This window comes from Lonchura striata, chromosome 19 (assembly GCF_046129695.1).
Source record: "Lonchura striata isolate bLonStr1 chromosome 19, bLonStr1.mat, whole genome shotgun sequence".
Lineage (NCBI taxonomy): Eukaryota > Metazoa > Chordata > Aves > Passeriformes > Estrildidae > Lonchura > Lonchura striata.
In genome coordinates, this window is record NC_134621.1 from 1,239,289 (window position 1) to 1,262,683 (window position 23,395).

General features: G+C 62.4%; 2 protein-coding genes across 2 annotated transcripts; one reads left to right on the forward strand and one right to left on the reverse strand.

Annotated features, from left to right (window-relative positions):
- Positions 1 to 7,292: 7,292 nt before the first annotated feature.
- Positions 7,293 to 7,883, forward strand: RNF222 (ring finger protein 222). Its single transcript, XM_021539064.2, has one exon. It carries the CDS (start codon positions 7,293 to 7,295, stop codon positions 7,881 to 7,883), a length of 591 nt encoding a protein of 196 aa, XP_021394739.2.
- A 12,407-nt stretch (positions 7,884 to 20,290) lies between these two features.
- PIRT (phosphoinositide interacting regulator of transient receptor potential channels) lies at positions 20,291 to 20,689 on the reverse strand. Its single transcript, XM_021539065.2, has one exon. The coding sequence runs from the start codon at positions 20,687 to 20,689 to the stop codon at positions 20,291 to 20,293; it is 399 nt and encodes a 132-aa protein (XP_021394740.1).
- Between the last annotated feature and the right edge of the window lie 2,706 nt (positions 20,690 to 23,395).

Consider the following 23,395-nt stretch of genomic DNA (forward strand, 5'->3'; position numbering starts at 1 on the left):
GGGATCCCGGACTCCACCCCTCGGGGTCACGGACATCCATCCCTCGGGGTCCCGGACTCCATCCCCCAGCCCGCGCTCCTCGCGCCTGTTTCCCCCGGGAGCGCCGCTCTGCCTCGGAGCCTCCTCCGGCAGCCGGCGGCGGGCAGCGGCCGGGCCCAGGCGGGGCTGCGCTCCCCGGGGTGCGGGAGGTGCGGGATGCGCTCCCAGCGGTGTGGGCTGCGTTCCCAGGGGTGCGGGATGCGTTCCCCGGGGTGCGGGATGCGTTCCCAGGGGTGCGGGATGCGTTCCCCGGGGTGCGGGATGCGTTCCCAGGGGTGCGGGATGCGTTCCCAGGGGTGCGGGAGGCGCTCCCAGCAGTGCGGGATGCATTCCCAGGGGTGCGGGATGCATTCCCAGGGGTGCGGGATGCGTTCCCAGGGGTGCGGGATGCGTTCCCAGGGGTGCGGGAGGCGTTCCCCGGGGTGCGGGATGCATTCCCAGGGGTGCGGGAGGCGTTCCCAGGGGTGCGGGATGCGTTCCCCGGGGTGCGGGATGCATTCCCAGGGGTGCGGGAGCTGTTCCCAGGGGTGCGGGCTCCGTTCCCAGGGGTGCGGGCTCCGTTCCCCGGGCTGCGGGAGGCGTTCCCCGGGGTGCGGGCTGCCTGCCCGGTTAACAGCGCTCTGGGGGATGCTCGCTCGGAGGTGGCCCCGCTGTCCCTTTGTGTGCGGGGCTGTTCCCACGCGGCCGCCGCGGGCCGGGCGCTGCGGGCAGCACAAAGGAGCCGTCGCTCAGCATTAGCGGCCGCACAAAGCGGCTCCTGCCGCAGCCTCCGCCGGCCGCCCCCCCAAACCCGCCCCGAGCGACCCCCGGGAGACGCGGGCTGCGGCCAAAAAGGGTGCGGGAGGAGCTGCGGGCGGCCCGCAGTGCGTGGGGGCCAGGGAGGGTTTGCGGGCACTGCTGCGGAGACCCAGGGGGCAGACAGGGCGGGTGAGGGGCTCCGGGCAGGGCTTATGGGCTGGGAATTGCGGATCCACTCGTGCGGCCCCTCAAGATGCGGCTGCAGCTGGGGATGAGCGAGGAGAGGCGGCTGGGAAGGTCGGGCAGGGGGAAATCGGCGCTGGGGCTGCTGTTCGGGGAAGAGGGGCGATTTGCTCGTTAATCTCCGTCTCGGAGGGTTGTCCAAGGCCGTGGAATCCAAACTGTGCCCAAGCCGCACCTCCTCACCAGCCCAGAGCACTGAGTGCCACCTCCAGGTGTTCCTCGGGCACCTGCAGGGGTGGTGGTGCCACCGCTTCCCTGAGCCTCCTGCTCCAATCCCTGACCACCCTCCCAGGGCAGAAATCCTTCCTGATGTCCCTTATTTTGACTGCAGGATAAATATAAATAGAACTATAAACATAAAACTATAAATAAATATAAATACAATCATAAATAACTGTAACTATAACTATAACTAAACTATAACTATAACTACAACTATATAACTAGAACTAGAACTAGAACTAAAACTAGAACTAGAACTAGAACTAGAAATAGAAATAGAAATAGAAATAGAAATAGAAATAGAAATAGAAATAGAAATAGAAATAGAAATATATTCTTCCCTTATTTTGACTGCAGACTCAATATATAAATATAAATATATACAAATATATTTTCCTTATTTCTATTAATAGAAATATAAATATCCTTCCCTTATTCTGACTGCAGGCAGCCAAATGCAGAGCGGAGCCCGTGGGACAGAGCCCTCCTGCCCTCTGCCACCCTGTGCTGAGCATCCTCCTGCCCAGAACCCACCTGGGCTGGCAGCGGAGTGACCCTGGAGGGGCTGCAGCAGCTCTGCCCGCAAACTCTGCACTCACAGCACTGTGTTTTCAGATGATTGGAAATACCATTAAATGTTGGGTATTCGGTATTATTGAGCTTTTCTTTCTGTGCTGCTGCGGGCTGAGAAGCTGCCCTGCGCGTGTTCCCGTTAGAGGCAGGAGCATCTCTGCAATCCCAGCCCTGCAGGAGCCGGGCTGGAAGGAAAAACCCAAACCTTGACACCCCTGGGCAGCCACGGGGAGCATCCCGCTTGGGCAAAAGGCTCCAAACCCCAATCCCAGTGGGTTTTCTGCTGGAACTGTGGGGTTTCTACACCTTCCCTGCTGGCAGGAGGCTGGAGGGAGCTGCCTGGCGGGAGGGCAGCCAGGGGGAGGCGGGCAGTGCCTGGGGACACCGGGACACCGCGTCCCTGGGGTGGCAGCGCTGGCTTGCCAGGGTCACAGGGGCAGTGCCAGGCTCTCCTCGGGCTGCTGTGAGTCCCACCGGGGCTGGGTGGGCACCGGGGCACGGTGACAAGCAAGGGGACAATCGGGCCGTGCTCCCCCTCGATCTGCTGCCCCCCATCCCGACCCCGGGGAGGGGCTGCAGGGTCTGGGGCTGGGCAGGACCCCCGGGCTGTTTGGGGTTACATCAGGGTTTGGGTCACAGGCAGCTGTTTGGGGGCACATCCAGCTGTTTGGGGTCACAGCCAGCTGTTCCTTGTGTGGGATAAGCATTCGCCCCATGGAGGAAGAGCAGGTCCCCTCGATGCCGGTGGCAGGGGCGGCTGCTGGGGACTGTCCCCCTCACCTGGGCACCCTCCAGCGCTCCCTGCTCGGCTCCCCGGTGCCAGAGCCCGTCCGAGAGCACCATCTCCTGGGCACGGCGGAACCCCCGCAGGAGAAGCTGAGCCGGAGCTCTCCCTGCGCATTTTGGGCTGCCTGGGCTGCAGGGGGGTCCGCCTGGTGGGCTCCATCCTGCCGGGTGCCTGAGGAGCAGAATGGACACCCCCAGCAGGAAAAAAACGCTGATTTCCCCACTGGAATTCAAGCAAAGCAAGAGTGGGGGAAGATGGGTGAGCTTGTGCTCCTTTTGAAAAGCTCGGATTCCCCTGAAGTTGTCCAGCTTTTCCAGCTGTTTGAGTTTATTTTGACAGCATGGAAGTGGATAGAACCTAGGGCCCAGAACTCTTGGGCCTTCCACCAGCACAGTGCAGCCCTGGAAAATTAATTTTGCTTCACAGAACTTCTTCTTTAGCTGGGAATTTCCCCCTGGGCTGGGCTCAAACATGGATTTACTCTTTCCTGCCTTCACCGCATTCCCAGCTGGGGCTGGGACGGGTGGGAGGAGAATGAGTCGAGCAGAAACTCCTGTGAAACCTCAGCTTTGCAGCTTGAACACGGCCAGGGGAAAGGCTGGGGGGTTTGGGAGGACTGGCTGTGAGCTGGGAGGGATGGGGCAGGCAGCAGGCACCCCCAGAGGGATGGGAAAGGCGTGGTGGGGGAAGGATGGAGGAGAGAGAGGAGGGGCAGCCTGCCCTCCCCTCTGCGAGCAGCCCTGCCCACACGGGGACACGGGACAGGGACAGCAGCCACCCTCGCATGGAGCATTTTTGGCTCTGGGACAGGAGGGCAGGGGAGCCCTCAGCAGCTTTTGGGGATCACTCATTTACACAATTCCCAAGGCAGGGATTGCACCCAGCCCAGCCCAGCCGCCAGAATTCCACCTGGGGTTTCCTCCAGGAGCCCAACCCCAGCTGAGTGCAGGGATGGGGGACACTGAAATGTCCCTGGCTCCTCATTCAGGACCCAGGGAATTGCAGCGTGGATTTGATGGAGATACCGAGCCCTGTCATAACTCCTGGCTCAGACGTGGAGCAATCTTGGGGCTTTAAATGTGCTTTGAAAATAAACACTTTCCCATAACTCACTGTCCTCCTCTGCACCCAGCCAGGGGAAAGTTCAGGTGCTGCTGTGGAGCCCCGGGGCTGCCTCTGCACCCTCCTGCCCTTGCCAGAGGCTGCAAAGCTCTTCCCAGGCGCTGCTGGGGCTGCAGGAGAGGGACCTCGGCCACCCTTCGGCGAGGGCTGCGTCCTCCTCTGGGTCAGAAATGTCCTTTGGTCCCCGGCAGCCACGAGCTCAGCGCAGGAAATTCTCATTGTGGTGTGTGGAGAGGAGCTGAGCCTGGAGCCCCCTTCCTGCTTGCACCCAAGGGTGCTGGAGCCTTGCTCTGGGGGCTGAAGCACTGGCCACGAGCTGGGCTTGTTCAAACCCAAGGGACACCCAGGCAGGGCTCAGGGACTCGCTCTGTTCTTGGTTCCTCGTCCTTCAGGCGCTGCCAGGCTCAGCCCTGTCCCTCAGGAGGTTTCTGCTGCTGGAGGGAGCAGAGCAGGGCCGGCCTGGGGACAGGGAGGCGGCTGGCAGGGCTCCAGGTGCCCAAAGCCCCGGGGCTGTGGCGTGGTCCAGGCTGCCAGGGAGGCAGACTCGTTTCTCCAGTGCCCAGAGCCGTGAGCTCATGCTGGGGAGCATCCGAGCTATGGGAAACGGGAATTGCCACCCAGCCGGGCCAGCAGGGGGAAACTGGGGCTGGGGAGTGCTCACCGCCCCAAACCCGCCCCAAACCGGCCTCAAACTGTCCCCACACCTGCCCCAAATCTGCCCCAAACCCGCCCCAAACCTGCCCCAAACCTGCCCCAAATCTGTCCCAAATCTGTGTGTGTGCGAGCAACTGCCAGAGGGAGTAGGGATGGAGATGTCTGTCTGTCTGTCCCAGGAGGGAGGAGGGGATGGGGATGTCTGTCTGTCTATGCCGGGACGGAGAAGGGGATGTCTGTCTGTCCCAGGAGGGAAGGTGCAAGCTCAGCCCTTGCAAAACCTCCCTGGAGAGGTTTCACCTTCACTTTCTGATGCTCTCCACAGAACTGGGAGAGGAGAAACTGGGATAGGGAGAATTGGGATAGGAGAACTGGGATAAGAACTGGGATAAGGAGAACTGGGATAAGAATTGGGATAGGAGAACTGGGATAGGGAGAACTGGGATAGGAGAACTGGGATAAGAACTGGGATAGGAGAACTGGGATAGGGAGAACTGGGATAGGAGAACTGGGATAGGGAGAACTGGGATAGGGAGAACTGGGATAGGAGAACTGGGATAAGAACTGGGATAGGAGAACTGGGATAGGGAGAACTGGGATAGGGAGAACTGGGATAGGAGAACTGGGATAAGAACTGGGATAAGGAGAACTGGGATAGGAGAACTGGGATGGGGAGTGGAGCAGCCCAACCCCGAGCCTGGGAGGTGAGGAAGGTGCTGCTGTGCTCAGGGTGCCCTTGCAGGCAGGGACAGGGCCCAGGGCTGGCGAGGCACCCCTGAGGGCCCCGGGGTGCCCTGTGGGGCTGCACCCACACTTCCACGTGCGCCCTGCACCCACGGTGACTGATACTGCTGCCCACGCCCGGCCCTGCCCGAGCCTGCCCGGCCCACGGAGGCACTGCCCGCCTTTCTCACCGGGCTCTGGGTGCCAGGGTCAGCCCCTGCCCTCTGCCCCACAGAGCCCTGGCACCTTCCTGAATGCCCTGGGGCCGCTGTGTGCATGCCAGGGCCTCCTTGGTGTGGCAAACAGCGTCCAGGTCCCTGCAAGATGAAAGGTGGGCTGGGGGTGCCAGGGGGGCTCCAAAGTGCTGGGCTGGGGCAGCTTTCACAGGGCTGTGCAGGGAAGAGCCCTCCTGGGCAGCCGAGGCACAGGTGGCACTCGGGGATGGGTGGGGTGATAGGAACCTTCTCTGGGGGGTTCCACCTGCCCGTGGCCAGAGGTGGCTCATGAGCCACCCGCAGGTGCTGGGGTGGCCAAGGAGGGGCTGCTGCTCGCCCTGAGCCCGTGGAGCTCCTGCTGCGCCTGGAGCTCGGTTTGGGGAGGGGCTGGAAGCCCCCCGGGCAGGGACACAAGAGCAGAGCCCCCCGTGGCTGCTCGGGGGGCTTTGCTGGGCCCTTCAGTGTCACCCGGGGCTCCGGTGGGACTGCAGGGGGGCAGTGATGGGGGTGAGGAGGGCAGGCAGAGGGACGGGCAGTGATGGGGTGAGGAAGATGAGAGCAGGTGAGAGATGGGCAGTGATGGGGTGAGGAAGATGAGGGCAGGGTGAGAGATGGGCAGTGATGGGGTGAGGAAGATGAGGGCAGGGTGAAGGACGGGCAGCGGGGGTGAGTAGTCCAGCCCTGCTGCAGCACCCGTGCAGCACCCGTGCAGGATGTGCAGCACCCGTGCAGGATGTGCAGGATGTGCAGGACCCGTGCAGGATGTGCAGGATGTGCAGGACCCGTGCAGGATGTGCAGGATGTGCAGCACCCATGCAGGATGTGCAGCTAGCCCCGCGCCGCCCCGCCGGCTCCGGGCACCCTTTCAGTGCCGGGCTCTGCAGTGACCCGGGCAGGCAGGACCGTGCCCGAGTCCCTCCCCACGCCTGACGCAGCTCTCGCCCCCTCCCTGGCCCGGCGGGAGCCTTTAAAGGCGGACGGGTTCCTCCGCATTCACTCCGCGGGACCGGCCCGGCCCGGCCCTGCCCTGGCCCCGCTCAGCCTTTGCGCAACGCGCCCGGCTCAGCCGCGGCCGCCCCGGCTGTCCCCGGGCTGTCCCCGAGCTCTCCCGGGCCAGCCCCGTGCCTGGGGACAGCCCTGCATGGAGGGGCCGCTGTCCTGGGGCCCCACAGGTAAGGGGATTTTGGGGTGAGGGAGGGAGCAGCCGTCCCTGATCCCTCCCGAGCCAGGGCAGGAGCCCGGGGCTGTTCCCTGCCTGGGGAGGGGGCTCCCGGTGCCCGGGGCAGCGGCGACAGCCCTGCAGGAGGATGGCAGCACCCCAGATGGGCTGGGAGGGTGCCCACGGCACAGTCCTGCGTGAGAAAAGGGCTGCAGGCTGGGCGGGGTGTGGAAACGCCACCAGGTCTGGAAAAACCTGCAGCTTCATGCAGGTCTGGCTCCAGAGCTGCTCTGGGAGGGCTAAACCAGACATCTGCCCTCTCCCTTCTCCTCTCTGCCCTCTCCCTCCTCCTCTCTGCCCTCTCCCTTCTCCTCTCTGCCCTCTCCCTCCTCCTCTCTGCCCTCTCCCTTCGTGCCTGGGGAGATGCAGGGCACAGCCTCAGCCTGAAATTTCTGTACCAGGAATGGCACAGCCTGAGCCTGGAATGGCACAGCCTGAGCCTGGAATTTCTGTACTAGGAATGGCACAGCCTGGGCCTGGAATTTCTGTACCAGGAATCCCTCAGGCACGGCTCTGTGCAGGGGCTCAGCCCGCTGCCCCTGTGCTCTGGCAGCCAGGGATTTTTGCCCCGCAGGGCTCTGGAGCCGAGAGCCTCCCACCATCCCTGCCCAGGGGCAGCGCGGGGAGGCTGAGCCGGGCTGAGCCGTGCCAGGCACCCATGCCACGCTGAGAGGGCGAAGGGCAGTGCCGAGAGAGCAGCGAGGAGGAGACGGACGGTGCCTGATTAAGCCCTGGTGCCTCTCCCAGCGCAGCAGCGATGTCCGAGCCCTGCCCCGGCAAGGAGGCCGCCCCGGCCGAGTGCCCCGTGTGCTACGAGAAGTTCCAGCCCCTGGAGGCCACGCACCGGCGGCTCAGCTGCGGCCACACCTTCTGCCACGACTGCCTGGTGAAGTGCCTGCTGTCGGCCAAGCTGGACGGGCGCGTCCAGAGCAGCATCGTGTGCCCCGTGTGCCGCTTCGTCACCTTCCTCAGCGAGAAGAAGGCTCCGTGGCCGCCCGAGGGCGCCGGCCCGGTGCCTCTGGCGCCGTCCTCCCTGTCGCAGCTGGCCAAGGGCGAGGCCAGCAAGGCGCTGCTGGTGCCCAGCCGCTTCGTGGTGCCGCTGCAGAGCCCGGAGCGGTGCCCGGCGGGGCCGCTGGCCCGCGAAGCGCACATCTTCATCATCGGCGAGCGCGGCGCGCCGCCCGTGGCCGCGGAGCGCGGCTCGCTGCCCGGGAGCGGCGGCGAGGAGGCGGCGCTGGGGCTGCGGTGCTGCCAGTCCCCCATGGCCCTGGCCGTGATGCTCGTCCTCACCGTGGCCCTGCTGGCGGCCGTGCTGCCCTGGCTGCTGCTGGTCAGGAGGGACGTGTAGCCCCGCCGGGACCCCGCGGGGGCGGCGCTGCTGCCGGGACACAGCCGGGCTGGAGCCGCTCTCCGAGGGCTCCTGGAGAACGCCCAGGAGCGGCTCCGGGTGGAGCTCTCTCATCTGGCCGGGGACTGAGCGGGCTCTCAGACCTTCCTGCGGGTCTCCAGCTGCTCGAAGTGTCGCTGGTGGCATTTTCTGTCCCTTCTGGTTAAGATACGGCCAGCCAGAGCCTGCTGGTGGCTTCCTGCAGGGTGTCTGTGGAGGGATCCTGCTGGGACAGCACCTGCAGGGCCGTGCTGCTCCTGCCCAGCTCTGGGTGGCACCGGGCACAGCCAGGGGCTCTGGGGGTCCAGGCTGTGGGGCTCTGGAGGTCCCCGAGCTCCCAGGGCATCGGGATCATGGAGATGCAGCCAGCCTGGAGCAGAAACTCACAGCTTCCATCCTGGGATGAAGAAACCAGAGCCTGCGGCTGCCGGGCATGAGGACAGGCGGACCAGAGGATGGCGAGAGTGATTCTGGCCCTGCCGAGCTCACCCTGCCCTCTGCCAGCCTGCCTGCAGCGCCATGGGGTGGGAGGGGAGCCCAGCTCACCCCACCCCACAGGCAGCCCCAGCAGGACATCTCCCACTGTCACCCCAGGGTGAGCAGGACGTCCCTGGCTGTCCCCCATGGGAGGTGGCAGTGGGGCACAGGGCTGGCCCAGGGTTCCTATGCTCCTGAGGGAGGCACAAACGGGGTCAGCAGTGCCATCAAGGTGGCTTTGGGACCGGGCAGGGCTTTTCAGGGCACCAAATCAGGACAGCGTGGGGCTGGGGAGGGGGAGCAGTGTGGGGAGGGGAGCTGCTGGTGTCCCCTGCCATGCCTGGGGTCACAGCTGGGGACACTGCCCTGCTGCCCTGCTGCTCGCTGTGATGTTCCTGCACTCCCCCAGCCCTGTGCCAGTGTCCCCACCCAAGCCTGGGGTGCCGTGACCCCGGCCCTGTGTGAAAAGTGTCTGAGACACCGCACTGGAATGGAAACCCTGTTTCATAAGAAATGCTGACCTGGTCATGACGTGTCCCTGCCCCATTGTTTAATAATAAACCCTATTATTATTATCTGCCTGGGCAGCCTGCAGGGTGCCAGGGCAGCAGCCCCTCTGTGGGAGGGGGCACAGGGCGGCTGCAGCCCCGGAGATATTTGGGAGGGCAGTGGGCACTGGCAGAGCTGCAGCGCTGGGAGGGGCTGGGGGCGTCTGCTGCTGTGCCAGGGCCGGGCACGGGCAGGGGGACAGCCAGGGAGGCCAGGAGAGCATTTCCCATGGGGTGGCACTGCTCGGCCAGGGCAGCCCAGAGCCCCCAGCCCCTGCCTGGCAGGGGTCACCCGAGGCCGTGCCCAGCGGCGTGCACAGCCAGGTGACCCAAGAGCCCATTAGGGCGATAATTGCCTGTGGATTATTGCCAATTCTTGCCTGATGGAGTGCGGGGAGGCAGCGGCGGCTCTCCCGCAGCTGGGGAAGGCCGGGCTGCGCTCAGATCCCGGCTGATGGCCCTGCAGGCACGGAGCCCACCCTGCTCCCTGAGCCGGGGCTGGCACAGCCCCGCTGTCCCTGCCACCCCCTGCCCTCCTCTGCCTAGAGCTGGGCTCTGTGCAGCCCGTGCGGTGCCCCAGCTGTGCCCCAGCTGTGCCAGCTGTGCCCTGCTCCCCCCGGGCTGATCTCAGCTGGGCTGTGGCTGCTCCATCACCATCCCGGCAGGTGCCAGCGTGTGCCACTGCCCGACGGAGCAGCCCTGCCCTGGCCCAGCCCAGCTCTGCTCTCTGCAGCTCAGAGCCCCGGCAGAGGCTGCGTCGCGCCTCGTTAGCGGCAGGAGGTGGCACTGCCCTGGCACGGGGATGGCAGCAGTGGGAATTGGGCGGCCCAGGAGTGCCGGCTGGGCAGGCACGGCTGCAGCTCCATTAGGGAGCGGCTCAGAGAGCCCCAGCTCCATCAGCCAGAGCTGGCCATCAATAATTGAGCAGCAGGCTCCAGCCCGGAGAGCCGCGGCTGCTGCGGCTGGGCTGGGCTGGGACTGGGGCTGGGAATTGGGGTTGGGCTGGGAATTGGGGCTGGGATTGGGCCAGGCTGGATCTGGGACTGGGCCTGAGCTGGGGCTGGGCTGGGCTGGGATTGGGGCTGGGAATTGGGGCTGGGCTGGGAATTGGGGCTGGGATTAGGGCTGGGCTGGAATTGGGGCTGGGCTAGAATTTGGGCTGGGATTAGGGCTGGGCTGGGGCTGGGAATTGGGGCTGAGGCTGGGACTGGGGCTGGGTTGGGCCAGGCCGGTGTGGGACACGGATAGGGGGTGACACCGACCTGGCTGTCCCTACCCCTGGGGCTCTCCAGCCAAGATCCTCTTGGCTCCATCTCCAGCACGTGGCAGATTCTCCACTGCCCATCCTCTCCATTGTCCGATTGTCCTTCCTTTCCCATTGTCCACCCTCTCCACTGCCCACCCTTCTTCATTGTCCACTCTCTCCACTGCCCACTCCACGGCCCTGGGTGGGTTCCTCTCCTGGGCCTTGCAGAGCCGGGTGGTTTCTGTGCCCACAGGCTTGGCAGTGCCTGGGGGGCTCAGCCACTGTCCCACTGTGACCCCAGTGCCCACGGCAGGGGTGGGCATCCCAAAATGAGGGATCACGGGGACAGGAGCAGGGCTGGAGCCATCCCCGCGGCTCGGACCCATCCCCGCGGCTCGGGTTCCATCCCCGCAGCCCCGAGCCCATCCCCGCAGCTCCGAGCCCATCCCCGCAGCTCCGATCCCATCCCCGTGGCCCCGATCCCATCCCCGTGGCCCCGATCCCATCCCCGGAGCCCCGAGCCCATCCCCGGAGCTCCGATCCCATCCCCGTGGCCCCGATCCCATCCCCCTGGCTCCGATCCCATCCCCGGAGCTCCGATCCCATCCCCGCAGCCCCGATCCCATCCCCCTGGCTCCGATCCCATCCCCGTGGCCCCGATCCCATCCCCGCAGCCCCGATCCCATCCCCCTGGCTCCGAGCCCATCCCCGCGGCCCCGATCCCATCCCCGCGGCTCGGCGCTGCTGGACCCGCCCGGGGAGCCGCAGCTCGGGGGGGCTGGAGCTGTGCAGCCTGGCAGAACCTGTTCCTCCAGGATGTGCGCATCCTGCTGGCCCCCCACCCCAGCAGCCGGCTGCAGCAGGAGTTTGGGGTTCCCTGGCAGGTCAGGGGCGCCGGTGCCTCGCCAGCCCGCGGGCAAAGGCGGCTCGGGAGGCAGCAGGGGCAGCCCAGAGCCTTTATTCCATCAAACCCCTGCTGCGGGCTGTGCCCTTCCTGCATGTGCGGGTCTGGCGGGCTGCCCTGGCAGGGCTGGCACTGCCCGGGGCGCTGGGCAGGGCTGCGGAGATAGCACAGCCGCTTATCGCGCTGATAAGGCTCCCGATCTCCTGGCAGCGGCTTCAGTGTCCAGGAACCTCGGAAACCTCGGAGATCCTCTCGACATGATTTTCTATTTGCAGGGGAAAGAATGAATCCGTGTCCCATTGTCCGTCCTTCAGGGGGTGCCCACCCTTCAGGGGGTGCCCACCCTTCAGGGGCTGTCCTGAGCAGCTGTGCCAGTGTCCCCAGCACAGCAGGGTGACACAGCTCCCTCCGTGCTGGCTGTACAAGGGCAGCACAGCAGAGTCCTTGTGGGGAGCTGCTCCTCTTCCTCTGCTCCCTCCGGACATCCACGCCTGTCCTTTCCTCTCTCCCTATAAACAGAGTGAAAGGAGATGTGAGAGATGTGAATGCCTTAAAAACCCCTGATAATAGCTCAGAAATGGAAGTTCTCTTCAATAAAGGCCTGTGGAATCAAAGCACTGGGACTCAGGGGCTCATTTCCCAGCAGGCAGAAGCCCCAGCAGACTCCGGGGTGCCAAAGGGATGCCCAGGGATACTCAGGATCAGCCCAGCTCCAGATATGAGTGAGGCTGGTAACACTGGGGCACAACAGGAGGATTTTCCCTGCCTGGAAGATCCAGACTCACCAGCACACCCCTGGCACTGCCAGGGCTGCCCTGGTCCCTGTCCCGGTGCCCAGTGAGGGATCCATGGCAGGGGAGGGTGGGAAGGAGCCCGGGCTGCTGAGAGCAGGGGCAGGTCACAGAGGGGACTCCTGGAGCCACCCCACAGCATTTTGGGGCTGTGTTTTCAGCGCTGCTGGGCCATTGGTGTCACTGGGGTGTCTGGGGAGCACAGACTGGTCAGGGAGCAGAGGCAGCTCTGGCTCCCAGTGCCCATGTGGGCTCGGTGCCATGGCCAGGGGCTGTGCCAAGCCCAAGGATCCGGAACCACCCCCAGGCTGGAGCAGAGCAAGCACAAAACCACAAAACCCCAGAGGGAAAAATAAGCCCTTGGGTCAATATCTCACTGGGGCTGGGCCAGTGCTCCCAGTGCAGCGACCACAGGGGCTTCAGCCACTCCTGTTCTCCCACTGGGGCTGTCAGGAGTGGGCTCTGCCCAGCCTGAGGATCAGGGACAGCAGGAGAGGGAAGGAGAGGCATCCCTGGCATGGGAAGGACGCTGGGGACCATCAGAGCTGCTGCTCTGGGGGTGCTGGGGTGTGCAGGGTCACGACAGGAGGAATCTCACGGTCCCTGCCGTGGGCACACAGCTGGGAGGTTTCCTGTCCTTCTGGGCCTGGCTGGCTGCTCCTGCCTGTGCGTGAGGGACGTTGAAGCCACCACGTCCTGCCTGTCCCTTTGTCACCCTGAGCCAGCCTGATGGAGGTGGGGGATGCTGAAGGCACCTTGCACACAAGTACAGATGGGTTTGGGCTTGATTTGTGCACGTGTGCCCACACTCACCTGCTGGGGAACGGCCCAGGTGAGCTGGGGACTGTCACAGAGCAGGGGGGGCTCAGAGAGGGGAAAACCCGCGAGCAGGGCAGTGCCAGGCTCTGCTCTCCCAGGCTGTGCTGGTGCTCTGGCAGCCTCTGCCCTTCCACGGGACTGCCTCCACCCCCTGCACCCATCCCAGGGGTCCAGGCACAGGGCTGGCAGCATTTTTCCATGTGGGAATCACCCTCTGCCCCTCCCCATCCCCAATCCATGCCCAAACCATGCCCTGGCACAGGAGCAGCCGGTCCCAGGTGCTGGCAGTGCCTTTGTCCCCAGAAGCTCTGCTTGGGAGGCTGTGCCCCATCACCCGGGGGCAGGAGGGACCCGTGGAACTGGCCCAGGCCCCTCTGGGCTCCCTGGATGCTGTCCCCGAGTGCCACAGCCAGGCAGGGGACAGCCTGGCGTGGTGGCAGAGCCCCGGCCGGGTTTTACGGGCTGCATTGACGGGCTCGGCACTGGCAATGAAAAACCCCGAGCAAATAAAGGAGGGTGTGGGCTGCTGCTGCCCTTCCTTCTCTGCAGCTGCAGGATCCCGCTGGGGCTTGTCCCAGCTTCTTATCCCGAGGCACATCAAGGAAATTCCTGAAGGACCAAGTGCCAAGGGCACAGGGGTGGAAAAACCCCCTGGGAGCTGGTGAGGGCAAGGCTCAACTCCTGGCCTGGGCACCCTGGGCTGGGGAGCAGCGTGGGTCACACAGGAACCTCCACTCCAGGGAAACCAGGTCTGTCCCCATGGCCACTGTCAACGAGAGAGGAAATCAAGGGGAAATCAGGAAATGATGAAAAAGAATCTCAGCTGTCCCTGCTGCGACTCACAGGTGGGGAATGTCACTGCAATGCCCCTGCCTGGGACACTGGTGGGGAATGTCACTGCAATGTCCCTGCCTGGGACACTGGCCCGGCTCAGATGCTGGCGGTGAGCTGAGTTTGGCTGTGCTCTGCCACTCACCCTGTGGCACTGGGGACATCTCCCCCACCTCTGCCTCCTTCTCTGCTCAAACCCATCCTCCTTGGCTGGTTCTTGCTGTGGGGCATGGCTGGGACATCTTCTGCTGTCACCTCCTTTGCCATGAGCAGCTCCAGGCACTGTGGGGCTGCTCTTGATTTCACTTATTTCACTTATTTCACTTATTTAATTTCACTTATTTCACTTATTTAATTTCACTTATTTCACTTATTTCACTTACTCATTTCACTTATTTCACTTACTTATTCCACTTGTTTCCCAGGAGAGCATCCCCAGGTGCTGGCAGGAAGGAGGACACCATCCCTGCAGCAGGACCAGGCTGCAGATACCAGGCAGGACCTGACCTCTCTGCCCCTTGGGTGGCTGCCAAACCAGCCAGGCATGTTCCAGACAAGCCTGAGTTTAACAAGGCCTAATCTCAGAGCCAAGGTTCAAGCCTGGCACTTTGTCCCCATCTCTGTGTGCTCAGCAGTTGTCACCAGGCTCCTGCAGCACATCAGAGCCGTGCCTTGGTGACACAACTTTCACTTGGATTTTCACTGCTCCCCTTTGCTTTGCTGGGAAAACATTCCCCGTTGGGCAAAGCCTCCCTGCAGCACCCAGGCTGTGATGGGGGCACGCAGGAGCAGCTGGGTTTGCTCCCTCACACCTCACACAGAGGTTCTGGTGCTGGATTATGCTTTTGGCTCTCCCTGTTTGCCCAGGGTGGGTGGCCAGGCGTGGCTCGTGCTCCTTGTCCTGCTGAGGCACAAAGCTGTCACAGAGAGCAGCAGCTCTGCAGGACCCTCCTCTCCCAGCAGCATCTGTTGGGAAGCACCGAGGAATTACACCCCAGACAACAGCCACCCACCAACTGCAAAAATCCCTCCCAGAATTAACTCATCTCATCAAACCAGCTTCCTGTCCATCGTTAATCCATCCCAGAGCACTTCAAAGTCTAATATTACACCTGAGAGTGCCTGTCACCAGCAGGAAGCTCTGCCAGGACCTCTGTATCCCCCACACCAGGCAAGTACCCCCGAGCATGCTGAGCTGTGGGTACAGAATCCCAGAATCCCAGAATTCACAGAATCCCAGAATTCACAGAATCCCAAAATTCCAGAATCACAGAATCACAGAATTCACAGAATCCCAAAATTCCAGAATCACAGAATCACAGAATTCACAAAATCACTGGGTTGGAAGAGACCTCCAAGATCATCAAGTCCAGCCCATCCCCAACACCTCAACCAAACCCTGGCACCCAGTGCCACATCCAGGCTCTGTCAAACACACCCAGGGATGGGGACTCCCCCACCTCCCCAGCAGCCATTCCAGAACTTTATCACCTTTCTGTGAAAACTTTTTCCTGATATCCAACCTGGATTTCCCTGGGCACAGCTGGAGGCTGTGTGCTCTGGTTCTGTCAGCTCCTGGGGACAGAGCTCAACCCCAGCTGGGCACAGGAGCTCTCAGGAGCTGTGGGGAGCGCTGGGCTCACCCCTGAGTCTCCTTTTCCCCAGGCTGAGCCCCCCCAGCTCCCTCGGGGGTTCCTCCCAGGGTTGGTGCTCCCGGCCCCTCTCCAGCCTCGCTGTTCCCCTGGACATGCTCCAGCATCTCACAGCCCCCCATCCCCAGCGTACCTGTGCCCGTCCTGTGCCCCAGGCCTGGCGCTGGCAGCACCAGCAGCTCACCCCCGTCCCTCCTGGGTGCTGCTCACCCCTGGGCGCTGCTCTGGGTGCCGCCGGGGCTCAGCGGCCCTGCAGCTCCCCGAGGGGCACCTCGATGTTGAAGGTGTACCAGAAGACCCAGAAGACGAGGCTGAAGGCCAGCAGCAGGGCCCCCCCGTAAACGAAGAAGTCCCAGGAGCTGAGGGGAGCCGAGATGCCCAGCAGGAGGAAGAGCAGCCCCAGGGCGTCGCAGAGCAGCCCCAGCAGGGCGATGGCAGCGCAGCGCCCCGGCAGCCCGGCCGTGCCCCGCCGGCTGCCCATGGTGCCACCGCAGCCGCTCAGCGCGGCGGGCGCAGCAGCATCCCCGCCGCGCCAAGAGGAAGTGCGAATGTCACAGCGCACCTCGCAGAGCCCTCGGCAGCGGCACACCAGCCAGCTTTAACCCTTCGTGGCCCTGCCCCTGCGGGCACGGCCCGGCGGGGTCCGAGGGAGCCCGCCCCGGGTGCCCTGTGCCCGCCCAGGGGCAGCTGCTTCCCATCCGCTCTGTCCCAGAGGTGCAAATCCGCCCCAGCCCCAGCCCTGGGATGGCAGACACAGACTTGTCCTGTTTGGGATGGGAGACACAGATTTGTCACTTTTGGGATGGCAGACACAGACTTGTCCCGTTTGGGATGGGAGACCCAGATTTGTCACTTTTGGGATGGCAGACACAGACTTGTCCCGTTTGGGATGGGAGACTCAGATTTGTCCTGTTTGGGATGGGAGACCCAGATTTGTCCCGTTTGGGATGGGAGACACAGATTTGTCACTTTTGGGATGGCAGACACAGACTTGTCCCGTTTGGGATGGGAGACCCAGATTTGTCACTTTTGGGATGGGAGACTCAGATTTGTCCCGTTTGGGATGGGAGACACAGATTTGTCACTTTTGGGATGGGAGACTCAGATTTGTCCCTTTTGGGATGGGAGACACAGACTTGTCACTTTTGGGTGACATCCACCGTGGGAGCATCCCAGGGAAGTCCGCAGGACCTTGGCTCTGACACCCCAGAAACAACCTGGAAACACCTTATGATTGCCCTCTTCAGAGGTAAACTGAGGCACAGGAATTTCTCCAGAGTGCCAAAATGACATCACCCTCGCAGCACCGCCAAGAGCAGCTCTTACTGGAGAGGCACCCACCAGGCCACGTGTGCCACTGCCCATCCCCAAAATGGGACTCCAGGAAGCCTTGAGGAGTCCCCACATCAGCCAAAATCTCCTGGCTGGACTCAGAGCAGCCAGGGGGACTTTTTGGGGTGCAGGCTGCGGTGTGACACTGGGACACCTCTGCTGTCCTTCCTCTGGGCATCCTTGGCAAACTGGGGAAGGCTGTGGGAGCTGCAGAATCCAGGGGGTGTGAAGGTGTGAGCACAGTCGGTCTCAGGGGGTGTGAAGGTGTGAGCACAGTCACCAGTGGTCCCCTGCTTCCTCCCACCCCGCAGTGCTTTATCCCAGCACTGACTGCCCCAAGGGCGAGTGTGACCGAGATCCTGGAATCCTGTGCTGGTTTGGGTTAGAAGGGACCTTAAAAATCATCAGTTCCAACCCCCTACCCTGACAGGGACACCTCCCACTGCCCCAGGTGCTCCCAGCCCTGTCCAGCCTGGCCTTGGGCACTGCCAGGGATCCAGGGGCACCCACAGCTGCTCTGGGCACCTGTGCCAGGGCTGCCCACCCTGCCAGGGAACAATTCCTGCCCAATATCTCATCCATCCCTGCCCTCAGGCAGTGGGAGCCATTCCCTGGATCCTGTCTCCCCATCCCTTGTCCAAAATCCCCTCCAGCCCTCTTTGAACCTCTTTAGGTGCTGGAGCCCAGGCAGGATGTAACTCCTGGGAGGGGGTTCTGCCCAGGGCTGTGCCCGTCTCCGGGCAGGTTTGGCACTGTGGAAGCCCAGGAATGAGGCAGCTCAGACACCTGGAGCAGGGCTCTGGAATCCAGGAATGAGGCAGCTCAGACACCTGGAGCAGGGCTGTGGAATCCAGGAATGAGGCAGCTCAGACACCTGGAGCAGGGCTGTGGAATCCAGGAATGAGGCAGCTCAGACACCTGGAGCAGGGCTCTGGAATCCAGGAATGAGGCAGCTCAGACACCTGGAGCAGGGCTCTGGAATCCAGGAATGAGGCAGCTCAGACACCTGGAGCAGGGCGTTCTCCACCCCAGCCTGCCGGGCGGGTTTGCTGCCCGACCTTTGAGATGCAGGGGCAATGCTTCCCCTTGGAGCTGCTCTGCAGAGATAATGACTTTTGTAATGCGTTTCCTGTTCTTTTTATAGCACAGGGGAAGCTGGCAGGCCACGTCTGAGCTTGCTTCACTCAGACATAATTATGTTTGCTGGAAAAGCTGATCTTTTCTCTGAGCGTGTTTTCCTTTGGTCTGACCCAGAGCATCACGGCAGGATTCAAAGAGGCTTCAGTGGGAGAGCAGAGGAAAAGCAGGGAGCAGCCAAACAGGGCTTGGGAGGTGCTTGGGAGCAGCCCAAAAGTGGGAATTTCCCCATGGGCTGCTGCAAGGTCCATCCAGCCCAGCCCTGGCCAGCAATGGCAGGAGGACACAGCAGGAGAGCTCTGCACCCTCCTGGCATCTGCTCCTCACGGACTTCTCCAGCACCCACCACTGTTAGGTCATGGAATTTAAACAGCACGTTCTTCTCTTTGCTTCTACTGCCTCTATTTTAAAAATCTGTTGTCCATAAAACCGTTTAAATCCACGGATACTCCCTGTCCCTGCAGCCTCCCACATCCCAAGGAGGCAAAGGTTCACTGGTGCCACAGCACGAGGCAGGAATTCATTTCCCTGCAGCACTGTGGGGTTTTGCTGGGCCACAGCAGGGCGTGAATTTTATGCCAGCTCCTTAAGAAACCCTTGTGAGGAGCCCTCAGGTTATCCTGCTTCTGTCTTTCGCTAAATTGCTCCAGCTCACTTCAAGAGAAGGATACAATTCCCACTGCTGGGGGCTCCAATGCAAAATTCCCTCCCTCCCTGGTGGTGATCAGGCATTTATCCCCTGTGCTGCTGGGGGGAGTTCCCACTTTGCTCCAGAACTTCCTCCTGCAGTTATCCCCCTGCTGTTAATCTGACTTTCCCCTCAATTATCCCCCTATTGTTAATTTGATTTTCCTCAGTTATCCCCCTGCTGTTAGTCTGACTTTCCCCTCAACTATGCCCCTATTGTTAATTTGACTTTCCCAGAGTTATCTCCCACCTGTTAATCTGACTTTCCCACAGTTATCCCCCTGCTGTTAATGGGATTTTCCCTTAGCGTTCCTGTCCCTTTGCCTCCCTGTCCCACCACAGATCCGGGCAGCAAATGCTGAGCTCCCTGTGATGGATCCTCTCCTCTGCAGCTCTGCAGGTCCTTGGCTCTTTCTGGTGCCCTGGCAGCTCCATCCTCCTGCCAGGGGTGCTCCTGACCCCACAGAGGTGTTCACCCACACCCAAAGCAGCCCCAGCCCCGCTCCTTGTCCTCCCACAGCACCCCAAACTCTGTCACCCCACAGCAGAGATGTGACACAGAGCAGCCACGTCCCTGGGGAGCGTTTGCCTTTAATGGAAGCTCATGTTCTGGTTATAAATGACCAGTCTGGAATCCAGCTCAATCCTCGGTGACTTTTATCACACCGACACCTCACGGACTGCCTCCTCCTCCTTGGCATGGGCAGCAGGAGCTCGCTGTCTCCCCTGGCAGTGCCAGCGCTGGCTGGGCACAGCTCCGGGCAGCAGGATGAGTTTACAGGTGCCCTCCATCCATCCATGCAGCGCCAGGGCTCTGCCCTGTGCCCACACCTGCAGCCAGCTGGCACCTGGGGCTGCTCCTCACCGTGCTGCCCGCTTTGCCACGCTGAACCCCGCTGCCCATCGTGTGTCTGCCTGGGGCTGCCCCAGCAGCAGCTCGGGGTGAGTCCCTGCCCGGTGCCCGCTGCCAGGGCAGGGCTGCAAACAGCAGCCGGGCATGGTGTGACACGAGGGATGGCTGAGGAGGAAACAGCTCTGCTGGGTCCCGTGCCAGCTGTGGCACAGCCCCGTCACCCAGCTGGCACTGCCTGCCCAGGGACGCCTGCGCCACTCAGGAAACAAAGTCCAGGGCCAGGCTGAGCCTGGGGCAAAGGGACCTGTGTGCTCCAACACCCCTAATCTGGCTGTGCCAGCTGCCAGCACGGCTGTGCCACCTCCAGCTGTGCCAGCTGCCAGCATGGCTATGCCACCTCCAGCTGTGCCAGCTGCCAGCACGGCTGTGCCACCTCCAGCTGTGCCAGCTGCCTCTGTAGAATCTGGGACCTTCTGCAGGGTTTGGGACCCTCTGCAGGGGCCGGGACCTTCTGTAGGATCTGGAACCTTCTGCAAGGTCTGGGACCCTCTGCAGGGTCTGAGACCTCCAGCAGGATCTGGGACCCTCTGTAGGATCTGGGACCCTCTGTAGGGTCTGGCACCCTCTGTAGGGTCTGGCACCCTCTGTAGGGTCTGGCACCCTCTGCTTCTGCTGCCTCCTGCTGCTTGGCCGACCCTGCAGCCTCTCTGGCACATCAGGGAGCCTGCAGGAGTTGTGGCTCCTCTCTGCTGGGGGATCCTGCAGAGCCTCCCGGGGGACCTGGGCTGCTCTGGGCTTTGCCTCAGCCCAGGCTCCTCTGGGGCTGTGCTTTGGCCACTTTGGGGCTCTGTGGTCAGGGGGTGAGGCAGAGCCCAGGCCTGCCTGGCTGGGCTCAGCGGAGAAGCCCTGCTCCTTTTTCCTGGGATGACTTGGATGAAGTCCAAAGTGGATTTTCACACTGGAGACCGTGGTGGGAAGACGCTGACGGGGGTGAAATCCTCTAGGGAGTACAAGAAAGTGTTTCTTTTCATGGCTGACCAACAGGCTCGGTGGAGGGCAGGGGAACCTTCTCGGGAAGGTCCTGGCTGTCCTCAGCGGTTGAAGAAGAAGGACTTGAGGCTCTGTAGGAACTGGGACTTCTGCCTCTGCTTCTGCTTCTTGCGGATGATGGGGATCCAGACCAGGCCGCAGACCAGGAGCATCAGTCCCAGGGACAGGAAAGCCGGGCCAGACATCTTGTAAACCTTCTTGTTCTTGGTCAGGAAGCAGGAGAGGCTGGTGATGACCACCCCGAAGAGGAAGACGGCCGCTCCCACGGACACCACGATGACGGGCTTGTGGTAAATGTCCCACTTGCTCCTCGGGGCGCTGGTCCACACGGACTCGCTGCGGGAGCTGGTGCACAGTGTGCTGCCCGTGTCGCTGGTGATCAGCTCCCTGAGCTGCGGGCACTTCTCGCTGTCCTCGGGGCTCTTGGGGGGCATTTCCATGCTGCTGGGCTGAGCAGGACACCTGGCACGGAGGAGAGAGAGCAGAGCAGGGCAGTGATGGGGGATGCAGGGTGCTTGCCTTTGCTCGGCAGTGAGGCAGCCCAGATGGAGGGGGAGGAGGTTTTGGGGGTCACTGCAGGGAAAGAAGAGCATCACAGCCATGGAATGGTGGAGCAGGCAGTGGGATGGGCAGAAGGATGGGCAGTGCCACCACTGCAGGGCCCAGCACAGCTCTCCCTGAGCACCACACAAACCTTCAGCCCACGTGGCCTTTGGGAACCCAGAGCCCCCTGCAGCCCCCACGGCTCTGCCTGCTCTGCTCAGCAGGGATGGCTCTCCAGGAGCTGGCACCTCACGGGTGATGCCAGGCTGGCGTTGCTCCCTGCCTGTGCCAGGGCAGGAGTGACCCCAGAGCCCGTCAGCCCCGGCTTTTTTCCTGGAGCTGCTGATCCATGCGGGAGCCAGTTCCACGTCAGGGCAGCCACGCTGGGGCTGCAAGGCTGGCACAGCTCCAGGGGCTGGAGGAAAGCTGCCCAGAGCTGGGCCACGCTGGGCTCAGTGCCCACCTAGGGATGCTGGTGGATGGGTGCCAGCCAGCACCTCCCTCACGCCTCCAGCTGTGTCCCTGCCAAGCTCTGTGATGCAATTTTGTCATTCAGTGCCCCCAGCACGGCCAGTGCTGCCGAGCTGGTGCTACTGACACCTTTGGGGTGTTTCAGGTCTGCCAGGCTTGGACAAACAAGCCCAAAACAAAAGCCAAGAGCAGAGGACAGGGCTTGCAGCCCTCCTGGATGGAGTTCTCACTGCTCTGTTGAAACAGGGAAACAGGGGCAGGGCAAGGGACACATTTCTGATAGGGATTCCCAGAATCCCAGAGTTCTTTCATTTGGAAAATCCCTCCCAGCACAACCAGTCCACCCTGTGCCCCATCCCCACCTTGTCCCAGCCCAGAGCTCTGAGTGCCACCTCCAGGAATTCCTTGGAAACCTCCAGGATGGGCATCCAACCCTCCCTGGGCAGTGCCAATCCCTGAGCCCCCTTTCCATGGGGAAATTCCTGCTGGTTCCACCCTGAGGCTGCCCTGAGGCCGTTCCCTCTCCTCCTGTCCTGAGGCTCTGCGTGGGCAAAATCTTTGCTGTGCTGGCACCTACACAACCTGCCCTGGGGTCAGCCCAGTCCCCCAAAACCCAGCAGTGGCAGCTCTGCAGGGAAGTGCCCAAATCCTGAGTAATTCCAGGTGCCACCACCCACCTCACTCGGAGCACTGCTGCCTTCTGCTCCCGCTCCTCCAGTGCAGTCCAGCCCTTCCCCGAAATTTCATCCTGGCACTTCTTGTCTTTGTCCTCCTGACGTGCATCACAGAGAGGTTTTATGATCAAGTCTAACTTTAATTTGGTTTCGTGCTAGGAAGTTTGCTTTATTCTCCAGAATAATCCCACACCTCAGCAGCCTGAACCTCGATGTGCTGTTCCATCCTTTAGGCATCCCATTCCCTGAGTGTGCCACCCTGACTGTGCACCCCCGGGCAGCAGCCCTGCCCCTCTGTGTGCAGAGTTTTCATGCCAGGCTGCTGCAGGAGCCAGCAGCTGCCTTTCAGCTTTGCCTTTCCACCAGAGAGGATTTATTCCCCCCTTCATTTCCTGGCACAACCGCCCCTCCCTCCACAATTCCCAGACCCTGCTCTTTTCCCAGCTCTTCCTGGCAGAGCCTGCTTTTGTTTTCCGTCACACTTTTGCCCACTGCTGGCTAATGAAGGATCTCACTCCCTGCCTGGAGCTTGCTTGGGAGCACTGGGAGGATCTGCAGCTCTTGGGAGAGCTAATGCAATTCCAGCTGCTGCTCTGCCCCCGCTCCATCCCCAGTCCATCACCGATGTGCTCTGGATGCGCTGAGCAGCCGGGCAGGAGAGTGCTATCGGATTTCTCCCGGATTTTTAGCCATTGTTGGAAGCAGACAATCAGCAGATGACTCTTTGCTGTCTTGAAAATGCCTCCAGAGCACGTCTCAGGTTTCACATCTGGTAGTTCTGAAACCCCGGGCAGCTCTCGCTGCCGGGGTCTCTCCTTCCCCTCTCCATCAGGGAGAGCTCCTGGCATTCTCCTCCCTGTGCTCTTCCAGTGCTTTGTGTGGTGAATTTGGGCTCTGGACTGGGAAATCTCGGGGGGCTCCTTGTTGGGGACCCCAAGGCCAGGCACAGCCCACCTTGGGGTCCTGGTCTGGGGCTGCAGCTCCCCATCCCTCTGGCAATCCACGGGCGTGGAAGAGAAAGTTCTGAGGACGAGCCCGGGTGAGCTCTGCAGCCCATGGATGTGCCTTGCCCTGATCCCTGCTGGGGAGAGCCCCAGACCCTGCCAGGGCACTGCCCAGCGCTGCTCTGCCTGGCACCAGTGCCCCAGGCTGGTGGGACTGGGCGTGTGGCAGCTCCAGGCACCTGCACACGGCTGTGCTCAGCCTTCCCCAGCTGCTGTGAGACACCGAGGTCCTGCCCCACAGCCAGGGACCTCTGGGGCCTCCTGCATGGCTCCTGATGCTCTCCTGGCCAGGAGCAGCACCCGTGCCCTGCAGAGCCCTGGGGTGGGACCCAGAGGGCTGGTTTGTCCTTCAGCAGGAGATGCGCCCAGCCTGGCACCCCAACAGGCAGCAAATCCTCTCTGGGTCCCAGCTGGGAGGAAAACAAAACCCTGGGGAATGGAGGAAAAGATTTTC